This window comes from Scomber japonicus, chromosome 4 (genome assembly GCF_027409825.1).
Source record: "Scomber japonicus isolate fScoJap1 chromosome 4, fScoJap1.pri, whole genome shotgun sequence".
Classification (NCBI taxonomy): Eukaryota; Metazoa; Chordata; class Actinopteri; order Scombriformes; family Scombridae; genus Scomber; species Scomber japonicus.
Window position 1 is genome coordinate 27,039,761 of NC_070581.1, and position 14,580 is coordinate 27,054,340.

Below are 14,580 nucleotides of genomic sequence, written 5' to 3' on the forward strand. Positions count from 1 at the left end.
CCATAATTAAATTATACAGGCCTTTTTGTATCCTCATATCAGTTTACTGCTCATTTAGATGCCCATTAGTTGTTGCCTTGGCAACAACTACTCTTTCTGGGGATCCATAAACAAATATTTACACCTTCACTGCATACAGATAATAAAAAACCAAACATGTGATGTACGAACACACAGAATAAAATGGCAGTGAAACATAAAAATAGTAACAAATCTCAATTAATTTGCAGGTCCGTATCTTTGTCTTTGCAGTATTGCACACTATCCTTTATTAACCATCACTTTTCTGTCTTTTAATTCAGTGAATAGACTCCCAGTAATGTTAATCCGGTTAACTGTTTTTTTTAAATGTGTGTCTTAACCTACTTTGGTGTACTGTATTTGCACAAAGGATTTTTTCCCCCTTCCCATATTGACCTGTGGCAGTAAACAGGAGCTAAGTAACTGCTGAAGAGGATGTAGTTAGTGTGTGGGATAACTGACAAGACACAGGAAATGGTAACGCTGTTGAATGATGAACACCAGCTGCGAGCAAAGATTGTTCACTGATGAACACAGACACCCAAGTTTGCTTTCTGTGTATCCAAAGGAGCTTAACCTGTAGAGCGAGATGTAGGTCAAAGTCAGCCTTTGGCACAGAAAGGTTGAACTTTGTTCAGCTGGTGACTGTAACGCTGACAACCAAAAACAGTCTGAATCAATTGTTGTTATGTTTGTTGTTTAATTGTTGCTGTTGGCCTCTTATGAATGAATATGCAGGGCTAATATAAATAACAGTTTGGTGGATGCCAGCTATTATATTCATGTCTCTTCACACATCAGTTAACATCTTTGACGTGTGCAATACAAAAGACACAGTATGGCTGAACCAGACTACTGGTGTGTGTTTCACATGTGATATTCTCTCCTGCTCAGGACAGTGCTGCTGAAATATTCATTACTGTCATTACTGGTACTCAGGTGGTAATTTTCCAAAGAACCCAGCGCAGTAGCCTTGCTAAAGTCCCCAAAACAACAATGAATATTGAGCTAGTAGGCCTATGTATGACAACTGATAAATTAAGGAACTACACTGCTACTACTGTATGCCCTCGCTGTGCACTCAATAGCCTGTCAGCAGACTGAGGCTTCCCCAACCCCCCCTTTGCTCTTGGATTTCTGACATCAGACATGAATAAGTATCTCATTAAGATCCCCCAAAACCATCTGCCCAGTGAGTCTCCTCCTTACAGGGAAATTGCTCTCATAAACAAAAGAGTAGGATTCCCTCATTGCCCTCGTTACCCTCATTAGGTGTTTAATTCTATCGTCAATGGCAGACTATACGTTAAATACATTCAGGGAATTTGGGGTAAAAGCTGGCATGTATAATTCTAAGCAGACTCAGCAATATTTTCAGTACATTTTGCAAAACTAGCATAAAATCAGCAGTAATGTATGTGAAACTTATAATGTACTTTAAATCTGCTGCACAAATGTTCTGAGTTTTTGCTTAGCAACTAATAAATCCACAGTTGTTAGAGGAGAAAAGTCATTGTGCGTAATTAAAAATGCAATATCTGGCATCATAACTACTAAGCAAGATAACAATGCAATTTATGATGCCTTCAAGTCCCTTTCTAAACATTGTCAAATGATGGTTGGCAGACACTTTATGCAAATACATCCTGCACACATTACAGCAACAGAAACTAAAAGAGCTGACATCATGAACAACAAAACAAAGTAGAATGAGTTGTGCTCTCATATGTAGAGAAAGTATTTAAATAACACTGATGCAAATGTTAAGTACATAACTTCTAAATAAACATCTATTAGTAAATGGAAAAATAATCTCATGCACGGGACTTAAAAATGTTAAAACAGCAACATAAAAAGAAACAATCTGAAGTTATGATGCCCATCAGACATGCATAAATGAGTGGTTTTGGAGGTGCACATTTTGAGTTATATTATAGTTCTTGAAAGATCATTGATTACAATCCTGCTGCCTTAAAGATATCATATAAATGGTATCTTGGTTTCATTTCAGGTCCCGTGCAGTTAGCATTTATAAGCAAACTAATAACTTGTTTATAACTCACTATAAATCAGAGGCAAGCAGATATGTGTTTATTATTGTCAGCAACTACAGCTGCTTCTGTGGTCATCCATAACTGGAAGCTAGTGTACAAACAGATAATAAATGGCAATATACTAATAAACTTAATAATATAAAATATGTCTTCATAGGAGAAGTTATAATTGCTGACTGTACATTAATTAACAATTGGTCTTTTCTAACTATATTATAGTGTGTTATAAACTATTAACTACATGTTTACTGCTTATAAATGCCAAATAAGGGAGATAAATTAAATGTAACACAGCAGTTTTCACTGAAATTAATATAAGGATCATTTTATCTTCTGTTAAGCAATGAGTATCTAATGGTTAATGTTCAGTGGACCTTCTTCTTGACCGTTTTTCAGTCCCCTGGCAGGACAAACTGATCAGTGGGTGACAGTCAACACATAATGTCCTGGAACACCCGGACACCATTGGCTCGTATTCCAGGATCTTGTTTTGACTCCAGCATTCAGGAAGTGGTCATGGCAAGCAGTCACAAGTCACTGATCACTGGCTGACAGCATTAAAGAGCTGTGAGTGAAAACAAGTGAAGACTGTCTCCTCACACCTGAGCATAGACGTTTCAGTTCATGCTTTGTGTTATTTGCCAGCAGTGTTTGCTTTGTCTGTCACTACTCATTGAATCTGCACAACACTGTGTAAACAATGATGGTGTGTCTCTGTAATTATTACTATTATTGTTCATGTGTTTAGTTATTTCATGGCACACGGCCAGTGTGTTGGGCATTTGCTGTCTGACATTTGTGTGTTGCAGCTTTCATGCACATGTTGTACTGGCATGGCATGTGTTACTGGCATAAGCGGGGGGAAGTTATATTGGTTGTATGCACAGGCAACGTGATCTGGTTTTCTGCACTGCCTGTAGAGTGCAATTTGGCTGACATAGCTTAGATCAGTATGTAGGACAAAAACTTAAGAAAAAAACTGTAAATTAGCTCTTGTGATGTATTTTCTAAAACCACTATGATATTTGATATTTCTTTCTTTAAAAAACAGTATCAAATATTTATACACTATAGTATATTCACTTGAGGAATCACAAAGGGTATTGTAGTCTACTCTGCAAACTCTGGGGGCCTCCCTCAGCTGGAGGCCCTGGGTAATCAGCGCCCCTATTCATCCCACAACAGCACGCAGAATAATATGTGTTGTCTACTCTATTGTGTGCCTGGTGCTGTCCTCTTTGACTGATCAGGAAACCCTGCAGGTCCTGCATGTGTCTCCTCTTCTGACTGTAACTGAGTCTCTGAACTACTGTGACAAGAAAAAAAGTGTTGTACAAATATGAATAAATTGTGATTATGTGTCTCATTAAGTCTGTCTTGAAATTACCATCATGTCAGTTAAGATTTTTATTTTTAGGTATTTAAGTCAGTGCTTTCCAGCAGAGAGGCACATTTGCATGTTATTTGCATTGGTAAAATTCAGACTTAAACCAGTTCAGCAGGATGAGGCGAATGCAAATATTGAACTTGAATTTCCATTTTGTAATAGAGAGTGCCCCCCGTGGACACACAACTCTAACTTTCCTAGCTATACACTGCCCCCAAGTGGTTGACAGTAGTTCACCGAGCAGATCCAACTTGGTGAGCGGAGCACAGTCTGGGTTTAGGAGACGAGCAGCAAAGTCAGGTCAGACTGTCTGCACAGGAGGGAAACACAGACATGAGGGTCGACAGAGTCTCCAGGTTTGTTGTAACTTGGGTGCAATAGCTGCATGATTTACAAATGACAGATTGACCCGCTGAGACGGTAAGAGAAGTGGAAGATTTCTAGATTATTAACAATTGTGCTGTGCAGGAATGACTTTGTGATTGATTTTTGTGCTGTTGTGGTGGTGGTGGACATCTGGTGTTTGAATCACTGATGTGAGTAAAACGACCTACTTGGAGTAAAAATCCTTTACACTTTCATTCATGTATGTCTTAATGGAAATCCCTTTTATGATTGCACATGCCATCATCAGTGGATGATTCGCCGTGTAGCGGTTTTTCAAGGTCACTCTGCGAGTAATAAGCTCTGGGACTTTGATACCTTGAGCTTAACTTGTTATTATAATACTTAACCATGCATTAATGTTGTCCTCTCTTGCAAAAATCAGGGCTTCCCCAGTCTACTACAGCTTACATGACAGTCATGTATGCGGCATGTTTGTTTGTTATTCTTCACAGATAATTCCCCTTAAATCAGATTATTGCACAGGTTTACAAGTTGACATTAATATTTTTTTTATATATATATATGTGACTCATTGCGATATGGTCAGGTTTAATGTGATGTCTCTTGAGACTGCAGGCTTTAGATGAACATCCTTTTTAATAATTCAAAATCAGTCTATTAAATACCATTAACCGTTGCCATAAACAATGAATTATCATTACTATAGAAGGATATTAAACTTTATTGCACTGTAGTTTCACTATGTGAGCAAATAAGGCTGTGTAAAAAAAAAAAATCCCCCTAGGATGTTGCAGCCAATGAAAACCATGCTGACATTGACAGACGAGGTGCATCATGGTAGTTGTAGTCGGAGCGTCGTTTGCGGCCCTTTATCGACTCTGTTCCTGCTGCTGTGGAGGACTACAGAGCTCCGGGTCCTGGACAGAGGCGGCTCGAGTTGACAGCGGTCGGTACTAAGCGAAGTACGGCGGCACAAAATCCAGTCAGTCTGTCATTTGTTAAAAGGGGTTTAACGGTTTTTATAAGTTGACATCTGCAAGTATGCAGTCCGAATCGGGAATAGTTCCCGACTTCGAGGTTGGAGAGGAGTTTCAAGAGGAACCAAAAACGTATTACGAATTGAAGAGTCAACCCTTGAAAAACAGGTCAGTTCTGCTGTTGGAGTGTGGACAGTTATTTCCCACGCTGAAGCGGTTTTGGTGTTTAGGTGATAATTAGGCTGCAGACTTGCTGAGTGTTGTCCGGAGTCCGGTGCATGTATGAAGGCTTCTGCAGGGATGTTACAGGAGGATGGGTCCCGGCGCGGAGCTCTGCACTGGGATTCAACTTGCCTCCCATTCCTTATGTTTTTTTTTCAGCTTGCATGAAGTTATGCAACACTTGGGTGTTGTCTTGTCAACATCAACTTCAAATATTAGCCTGCAGAGGAGCAGACAGGTCAGGAGTTTGATGCAGCTCAGACTCACTAGTGTTGATGGTTTGGCAGGCTGCTAAAGTAGAAGGGTGGACTGGTTTTTATTTGACTTCTCCTGTAAGGTTTTGCTTATGATCTTATATAATTTTCAGCATTTCAGTAGGCATGAGGAAATTGGCTATCAATAGGATGATAAGTTATATTGTATGACAATTTTAGTCTAGTAAGTTGTAGTTCAATACCTAAAAGCCAGCTGTAGTTGAAATAGCACAGCCTCTTGTAGTGGAGAGTTTTTGAGATTTATTGTAATAAAAAGTTTACAGTTTTAATATACAAGTCAGTTTGATTTACAAAGCCCAATATCCCAAATCATACATGCTTTAGGGGGCTTTATAATATGAACAGCAAAGCAACATCCTCTGTTCTTAGACCCTCGGTTCAAATGAGGAAAAACTGCCTGAAAAAACGGGGGGGGGGGGGGGGGGGGGGGGGGAACCTCAGGAGGAGCAACAGAGGGAGGGACAGACATGCAATAGATGTTGTGTGTACAGAATACAGCATCGAACAGTTCAACAGATTCATAATGGATTTAACATATATTTGAAGATTGCTATGAAGAGGATGCCAAGCAACAGAATAGGGCCTAAGCCACACTCATTATTAACTGGCTAAAAGCTTTTTGCATAGTAAAACATACCTGAATAGAGCTGTAGTGGCTCTAAGAGATAAAATCAAGTATTGGCCTTTCTGTTTATTAGGAGCTGACAAACTGAAACTGCAGTAGTTGCTGTGCTCAAAAAGTCTCCTAAAGCTAACCTTGTTCATATAATAAAAGTTAACAGTTAGTATGGCGTCTCAGGACGTCAACTAAACCACCAACACTCTGCAGCACTGACTTATTAGAAAGCTATTCTCAGCTTTGGCACATTGATGCCTCTCCAAACAACCAACATTGAGCTGAGTCAGGTCTGTATGGTCTGATTTGACCTTTCACCCTTTTTCTGGGAGAACTGTCCACAGTGGGTGTGCTTTCTGATACATCTGTTTGTTTCTAAAGTAACTCTAGTTAACTAGTTTCCCAAAATGTCAAAGTGTTCCTTTAAGGAAATGAAACAGTGCATTAAGTCACATCTGTAATGATCTCAGAAACTTACTGGTTGTGATGCATTTCTGACTTTTAAAGAATTGTTGTATAACCAGTTTTATTTATTATTTTATCTCGGTGTGATCTTAATAGATAATGAAACACCTCAGTTGTGATACAATTAGGAAATTAAGAAACTGTGCCTGTGTGATTTTGACAACGACAATGAGGATTATGATGATGACGTCAATACTTCTATTAACAGAATGCTGTCTGATTATCTGTATTTTGTGCCCACTCCTGTCTAGAGGTAGTAATACATGGCCTCATTGTAAGGGTGAGACACTGAGAGGACAGTACACCACTGTGTTGAGACAGAGCTCTTATTGCAGACATTTTTGGTAGACGCCTGTTATTTTGTTTCACCCTCTGGATCTTCACATTTTGTTGCAGATCTTCCAGTTTCCTTTTCTCTCAATTCAGCCAAAACACCAGTTTAGGGAGACACACTGTCATCTCAGACAGTCCTAACCTTTAACCCAGTTCTGAGTTTTTAAACTAATTTCTTCATTAGTGAAATGTCATTACACTGTTACACATACATGGGCTGAATCCAAGCAGTGTTGAGCCGCTGCTGGCAGTGCAGTAGCGGCAGTCAGGCTCAGTATTACTGAAGTACCAGCACTGGTTTTGGGGAATAACAGATTATTTCATTTATTGTCATCTCTTTTGGATTAGGGGAAGTTCTCTGAACAGTTGTTTCGATTGAAGGTATCCCACTTCCTCTTCCCACCACATGAGAATGACCCAGCATAAATCTGTTTATTTATTTTTTATAGGGACAATGCACATTAACCAACATCACTATAAAAGTGCCAAGTTTAAACTGCTGTACCCTGACCAGATGTTAGACCAGACTTTAAAACATGTAGAGTTATACAGAAGACAGCAGGCGACTCATGAAGCAGCTGAAGAGGATAGAAGACCAAAAAGAGTAAAGCAGACAGCTAATAATAGTCACGATGACTGTGTTGTGAGACATTGTTGTGCAAAATGGATATAATTAGTTGATTGAGTATTGACTTGTTTAATGCGTTGTCACGCTGCCCGCTCCGTTTTTAAATTTGAAAAGAAATGACAAAATGTCATCTTTGCTTTCGCAAGATCTTTTTGTTTTCTAGCGGCGGCCGTATCAGTTTGACAGAGCAACCCGGCTGCCACAGACGATGTGCCAGACTTTGTGCCTAATATAGATGTGAGACAGGCGGTGAATCTATGCAGTGTAAATAAGCTGTATAAATTTAGCAGTGGATGTGTTATATCTGAAACTGAGAGCTGGGGGGGATGTTTTATTTTTTTTTGCACACAAATCACCTAAAATATTTATGCAACAGTCAAAATGAGACTGAAAGTCATAAAAACTGAAGTTATGCTTGCTAATTTATGGGTCGACATAGTTTGGCTATGTTTCAACATTTTCATACAGTACCGGTAATGTTTGGATACACTAGAAAGTTCAGTGTGTATATTTTCCACTGGTCTAGTCTATTGTTCATTTAATATAAGCCCCATTTTGCAAGTGTAAGTAAGTAAGACTGGTGCAAGTTTTCTGATTCAGATACATTTTGCAATTTAGCAAAATTCAGATTTAAGTCAAGATATATTTAATGAAAGAATAGACAAAGAAGACTAGATTCTGATCAAACACTGAATGTCAGATTTCTTGACATTATGCTATAAATAGAGTTTAGTTAAACACCCAGATACAGTTAAATATAGCTGGCTCACCTATCACAATATCAAACAATGCACTATTAAAAAAAAGGGTTATTTAGTTTGTAATGTGCAGTATGTTGCAGATTGGCTACAAACCAAATTTGTGTTCATAAAAATTGGGAATAGAATAGAACACAAGATGTGAAAGCGATCAGTCGTTGCACGAAAGCTGAGTCTGAATGTGGAAGGAGCAGCTTGTTCCCGATGGGAGTCCCAGACAGAGATGCCAGAGAGGCCGAAGAGTTTCATCCATGATCTAAGACGGACTGAAGGGTTAAGTGACACAGACAGGTGTTGTGGCGGGAGCACAACTACTTGATCTGCGGCCACGATCACTTTTGCTGTATCTTATCGTCTTTGGTGGCTTTTTGAAGCACATGTGTGTTTTATATTTGCTATCTTTGGGAAATCTTCATTTAGTTTGGATCTTTTTTTTTTTGTTTTGCATCACGCATTTTTTAATAAAAGTAATCTGTGATCTTTGTCAACCTCTTTTGGTGACCAGTAGGAAATGCAACAACACTGAAAACATCACCTCTTACACAGCAGGTGACATCTTCAGACCCTTACACTGTGGCCTGAAGTAGTTTCATCATAAGTCCTGGTGTAAAGTACAGAAGGAATAATTATATATAGAAGGAATAAATCTCAAATAACTGTTTGGTCTAAATGTCAGATAATAGTGAATAATGATACACCCTGATATGATAGCTTCAGATTGCTTGTTATGTCCAGCAGCCAAACGTTACAAGTGAGAAGCTGAAAGTAGTGAATTTTTAGCATTTTTACCTGAAAAATGATTTTTTTAAAAACTGACTAATCATCTTATTTAAAATCAATAAAATCAGCTATTGTGTTTAAAATGAGGACTGAGGAATAATTACTGTGGTTTCCTCACAATAGGATAATGTGTTAGTCGCCTGTTGTCATCTTCACTGCCTTAAGAGCTACAAGAAAAACTGCTTCATGTTTGTACAACATCTTTATTTACTTAACTTGAAACCTTTGTGGACCGACTCAACTTTCTATAGCAATGTGTCTGACAGACAGAGGAGAGAGAGAGAGCAGTAGCCTGCCGTCCTCCTGGAAACAACTGAAGGGAATTATGGAAGGCACAGAACCTAATTACAGAAATAAGACCCGGCAAGTCCAGGTTATCCCAACCGCTCCTGGCTTCCTGGAAATGCCACAGCAAAAAACCTGATTATCTCTTTGGAGGCTTTAACAGCTTACAGAGTTTTGTTTTGCCCTGGTGTCAGAACTTATATGAATCTTTGTCTAGCAGCTGAGAGAATGAGCTCACACCATTTTTTGGATAGTTATTTGATAGTTATTTGACATTTTTTGGATAGTAGCTTGATAGTTTGTGACAAGGTGATCACTTTGCTGGTTCTTATTGGAGAAAAAAGTTTAAAATGTTTCAATTAATATCTGTATTTTGGTTTGTTTCTCAGCTGTATGCGTGAATCAATCCAATCAGATTGTACTTGAAGTCCCCTTATTTAGCATTTGTAAGCAGTATATGAACATTTCATAAATGGTTTATAAAGCCGTATTTTAGTATTAGGCAGATAAAAGGACAGTTGTAGGTGTTGTTCTCTTATTAAGACATATTTCATATTACAACAGTGTTTTACTATATTGTCATTAATTGTCTGTTTATACGGCAGCCTCCACTTATTGGGGCCCAGAGGACATGAATAAACACTTACATTTGCTTATAACTACATTATAGTCTTCTACAAACATTAACTAACTGTTTATATACTGATTATAATTGCTGAGTAGGGGGACTTAAAATAAAGTGTGTCCTTCAGACAGAAAAATTCACAACATAATTTATAATGAATTTATAATCTATAGGGCTGAATACGTGCATTTAGAATAAAGCTAATTTAAATCTAATTGTCTCAACTCTAAATGTAAAAGTTAATATTGGCTTGGCTTGTCAGCTGTGGGATGTTACGTTTTCTTGTGGTTTATATTGTGACAATAATATTTGTTGGTTTTTTTTTGTGACGTTCAAGTGTCAACCCTCTATTAAGCAGAAGCTCTGTATTTAAATAGTTGTACGGGTAAATACAGAGCTTCCACCTACAGCTATTTACTTTTAAAGGGAACTTTATTGATTTTTAAAAAAAAGTATTACACATATGTTACAACAATAATTATTACAAGGGAAAAAGGAGAAGGGGAAAAAAATTGAAATAATATTAAATACTAATAACAATAATACCAAAGTACATGCATTTAACCACTAGTTCACTTAATTGTTTGTGTTTGTACAGTTGTTTTCTTCTCTTTTTTGCTTCTTTTTTTTTCAAAAAATGTCTTTTAAACCGTGTGTGACACTGGTCTACAAAACTGATGGCCTCTAAATCTAACACTTGCATACAAACGCTTCTCAATATCACTGATTTGCTTGCTAGTAAGTGACTCCAGGGGATGAGACCAGCTGCAGCACATAGGGGTGTTGTGAACAGCAGGGGAGCTCGAGCGGATCAATGTACTGTCATATAGGGTCATAATCACTGAGCTGTACTCCTGCAGAGAGGTCGTGTCGTCCTGCAGGAGGGTCTGGATCTACTCTGTGAGCAAAGCACCTGCAGTCTGGTGTAGAGAAAGTCAAACGGACGACATCGTCACATGCAGCTCGTTTGAAGGAAGGTGTTTTTGCAGTGCAATGTCTCTGCACCGCTCCCTTGAGCCTTCTCACCTCTCTCTCTCTCTCTCTCGCACTACATTCCCTTTATACTTAATGTGATATGGTGCTCCCCCACTTTAACTCCCCCCAGAAAAAGCAATTACAAAAGTATTATATGTCAGAGAAAGTGAAGTGGGCTAGGAGATGAAAGAGCGCCCTCACATGGAAGAGTGGTTAAGAACTTTTTTGTGAAGGGATTTTTCAAAGCCAGATGAATTTCGAGACTATCTAACTTCCATATGGTATATTTCCAAGTGAAACAGGACAGACAGGAGGGACATTACATTTGGAGGAAATTCGATTTGAACATTGAATTGTGGCCGTGTTTAAATGAATCTTAGCTCTGTGCCACTAAAATGATGATTGAATGATGGGTAGTTGTCATATTATTGGTTGAAATTGGTTGGTTCAAGCTTGCACATGTCATATTTTGTTTTATAGGAAGAAAACATGATTTGATTTTGATATTGGTATTTGTTTGGCACATATTGTTAAATAGTTGCACAGGATGATGTGAGGGGATGTGATCTAAAAGGTTAAAAATGCCTTTTTCATTTCAAATCGACTGAAATGTTTATTTCTTGACTATGATTTCATTATATACGTATGTTATATGCAGAGATTCTGAACATAGTTGAATCAGTAACAGAGACTGTGCTGCTATGGGGTTGACCAGTTACCCTTGTGCATTTCCCAAATTTCTAGATGCATTTTTGACTTGATTTAATCTGGTTTGAAAAGATCTAATTTGCCAAAAGGTTGAAGAATTTTCACAACCTGCAGAGGAGGTTTGTAATCTGTAAATTGTAGTTTAAACATTATAATGAGCACAATGTTGCTGGCCATTAAAACCATGTTACTGATTTAGAATTTTGAAGGATTATGTTTCTATATGGGGGGTGAGAAAATTCTTGTACCTCTTAGGCTAAATAAACTGTTTAAAAACTCATTAGATTATTAGAAAAATGGATTGGCAGAAAAGCTGTTTTTTCTTAGCTCATGACAAGTTGACAGATACGTGGTGTTCACAGCACAGTGACTAAATCTTGCTGGTGGTTCATCCACTCAGCAGTGGTGACACTTGTCTCTAAGTGAAACAGTATCTATGTGGTTTTTAAAGCGGCGTGTTGACTGACAGTGTGTTTCTAGCAGGCACTCGCTCTCCTCTGCTCTGCTCGTGCGCTGAGGTATGCTCGGACAGGGGCTGGTCCTCTGCCTGGGACTCTGTGTGGCGATTGGAGAGTCCAGGCCGGGCCCCGGAGCCTCCCCCCTCTGACACACTTTCAGTGCTGCACCACCAGCATGACTTTCACTGCTCTCCAAGGGCGGGTGGTGCACCTTCAGGAAAAAACAAACAAATATGGAGGCTGTAGGAGTGCAAGTGTACAGACCCTGCTCATTTGACTGTTTGTGAGTATGGTGCCTCAGCATCTGTGATATTGTTGGCATGCATTAAGGTTTGACTTTGAAATGTATTGGTGTGTGTTCAACAGTATATGTGCAAAATGAAGAACAGTGTGCACACAGCTGTGTGTTGGAAGTACATACAATCATAGATATTAGCAGACTGCTCCGTATGCTGTGTTTTGTGTTGAATACTTTGGGTTTGTTGCATAGACTTGATTGCAATTAGACTTGATTTGCGTTTTTGTCAATTTGACAAACTTAATAACAAAAAATGTTTTAGCAGTAAAATTGAATTGAATTCTAAATGTAATGACATTGATGTTTAGATGAGGTTGTTGTAACAACATTATCTAGTAGCTATGCTTTGGCCACAAAAGGGTCATTAGGTTTCCAAAGTGGGTGGAAGCTTTTTACCATCTGAAGTCAGTTACCTGCAGTAGTACTGGTGGTGGTGCAGCTGGTCTGTTTTATATATTACTTTCCATTAAGCAGCTCAGTGTTTTTGCTTTGATTAGATTTCTATCGCTCAACTGAACATTGTCGCTTACCTTCTCTTCTCTCTGAGTGCAAAGCTACTTCATTTTCCAGGTGGGCAGCTATCTGTCAGTCATTAAACCTGCATCAAAGCTCTGTCTGCTTGACTAATAATGAGTATGATGGAGTAGCATAGTGAGCAGAATCAGAGGAATCATGAGTTGGGTGGGTGGGGCTCTTCAAGACTGTACAGCCATTGTTTTTTTTTTTTCTTCTTTGAGATACACACAAACATGAGAGGAGGTGTGCACGCACGCACACATGCGTACACACACACACACACACACACACACACACACACACACACACAAAGTGAAAAAAGTTAAAAAGGACAAAAGAGCTTTTTATGTGTTTCAGTGGTCTGTTTGGCAAAAGGCCACCAAACAGTCAAAAGGAAAAAAACAGACTGAGCTAGACGTTGAGCTTTGCTTTGTAGAGAGGCTTCTGGTCATTCATGCACACACACATACAAACACACATAAATCAAGCTGATGATCAGGAATGTATTAAAGAAAATCATGAGGCGCTACAACTCACAGATCTCAGCTCTTAAAACCATTGTCCACTATTTGGAAACATGTTGGGATTAATTTCCTGTAATTATTCAAGTGTAAACCTCTTCAACTGCCGACCATTGATGGGGTCGATATTTTAAACTTTGTGACACTTATTTCAAATTCTAATTAAGATGTCAAATGTAGCTCAGCCAATGCATCGACATGGTTGATTTTATATTAAGGCTTTATATTAGATTATCACAGATATGTCAGTGTTGTCGACTGATAAGCAAGAAGAAATTGTGATAGAGAATTACCAAGCATATGTTCAAACCTGCATTCATGGGTTTTTTCGTGGCCTCTTGGGGGCAGCTGAAACAAGGTGTGGACATCTTTTAAGGTGATATTGTGAAGTCTCTTTAGCTGCAAAACCCTCCAATATGTTCACCAGCTAGTTGCTAACCATGTTTGTCATTTGGTGCTGGGCAGATAGTATACAGTGGATTTATTAGAGCTGTTAGAGTGAATCAGAACAGTAAATATGTGGGATGGAAAACCAACTGAAGCTGAGATATGAAATACTCTCAAGGTGCAGGGTTGGTGATGATTCTCCGAGTTTTACCACTATGAGCAATCCTTTCACAAAAATATGAATTATAGCAGCTTTAAAGTTTATTTAGACATATTAGTCACCATTACATTGTTTCTCCACCAGAGAGCACTGACATGCTCATTTTTTTTAACTCTAAAGTCTTCTCATTAAATATGTTGCTCACATCTTTATGAAAAATACCTATTTATGTCATCAAATTAGCCTATATATTGAGTCAAGTCAATTTTATTTGTAAAACCCATCACAAATCGCAAATTTGCCAAGAAGGTTTTACAGTATGTACAGCACTGCAACACCCTGTATCCTCAGACCCTCTAATTAAACAAATTCTCCAAAAATGGGGAAAAAATGGTAGAAATATCCTAAAATAAATGCTATGCTGTGGCAAAAAAGTATAATGTGAGTTTGTCCTGGTTTTATGATATTCTGATTTTACTTTCCTCGCCAATAAAAGCGTTATCCAATAAGTCACTTAACAATTTCTTTTGAAAGGCCCCAAACTAAATTTTCTGCTTAAAAAGACTCAGAACATCATTAATAGAAAAATAACATGGTTGGTTGTATCTGAGTCTCCACTGTTCCCTTAAATTTCCAAAGCATTTGTTCATATTTCTATTTCATTCCAAGATACTATTGGCCACAAAACCCTAGTACTGGTCTGATTATAATGTCAAAGTTTCCAAAGATATATATAATAGTGATTTAAGGGGAAAATGATGCACAGGATGTGGTGCAGCAAGT

At 38.3% G+C, this 14,580-nt stretch overlaps 1 protein-coding gene across 1 annotated transcript in view; it reads left to right on the forward strand.

Moving 5' to 3' along the window:
* The first annotated feature begins 4,599 nt into the window (after positions 1–4,599).
* The window catches only part of LOC128357059 (microphthalmia-associated transcription factor-like), a 28,904-nt gene continuing 18,923 nt past the window's right edge, over positions 4,600–14,580 (forward strand). The window contains exon 1 of the mRNA XM_053317291.1: positions 4,600–4,955. Coding sequence (XP_053173266.1) covers positions 4,852–4,955 — 104 coding nt within the window. The 5' untranslated portion in view covers positions 4,600–4,851. The remainder of the gene's footprint in view (positions 4,956–14,580) is intronic.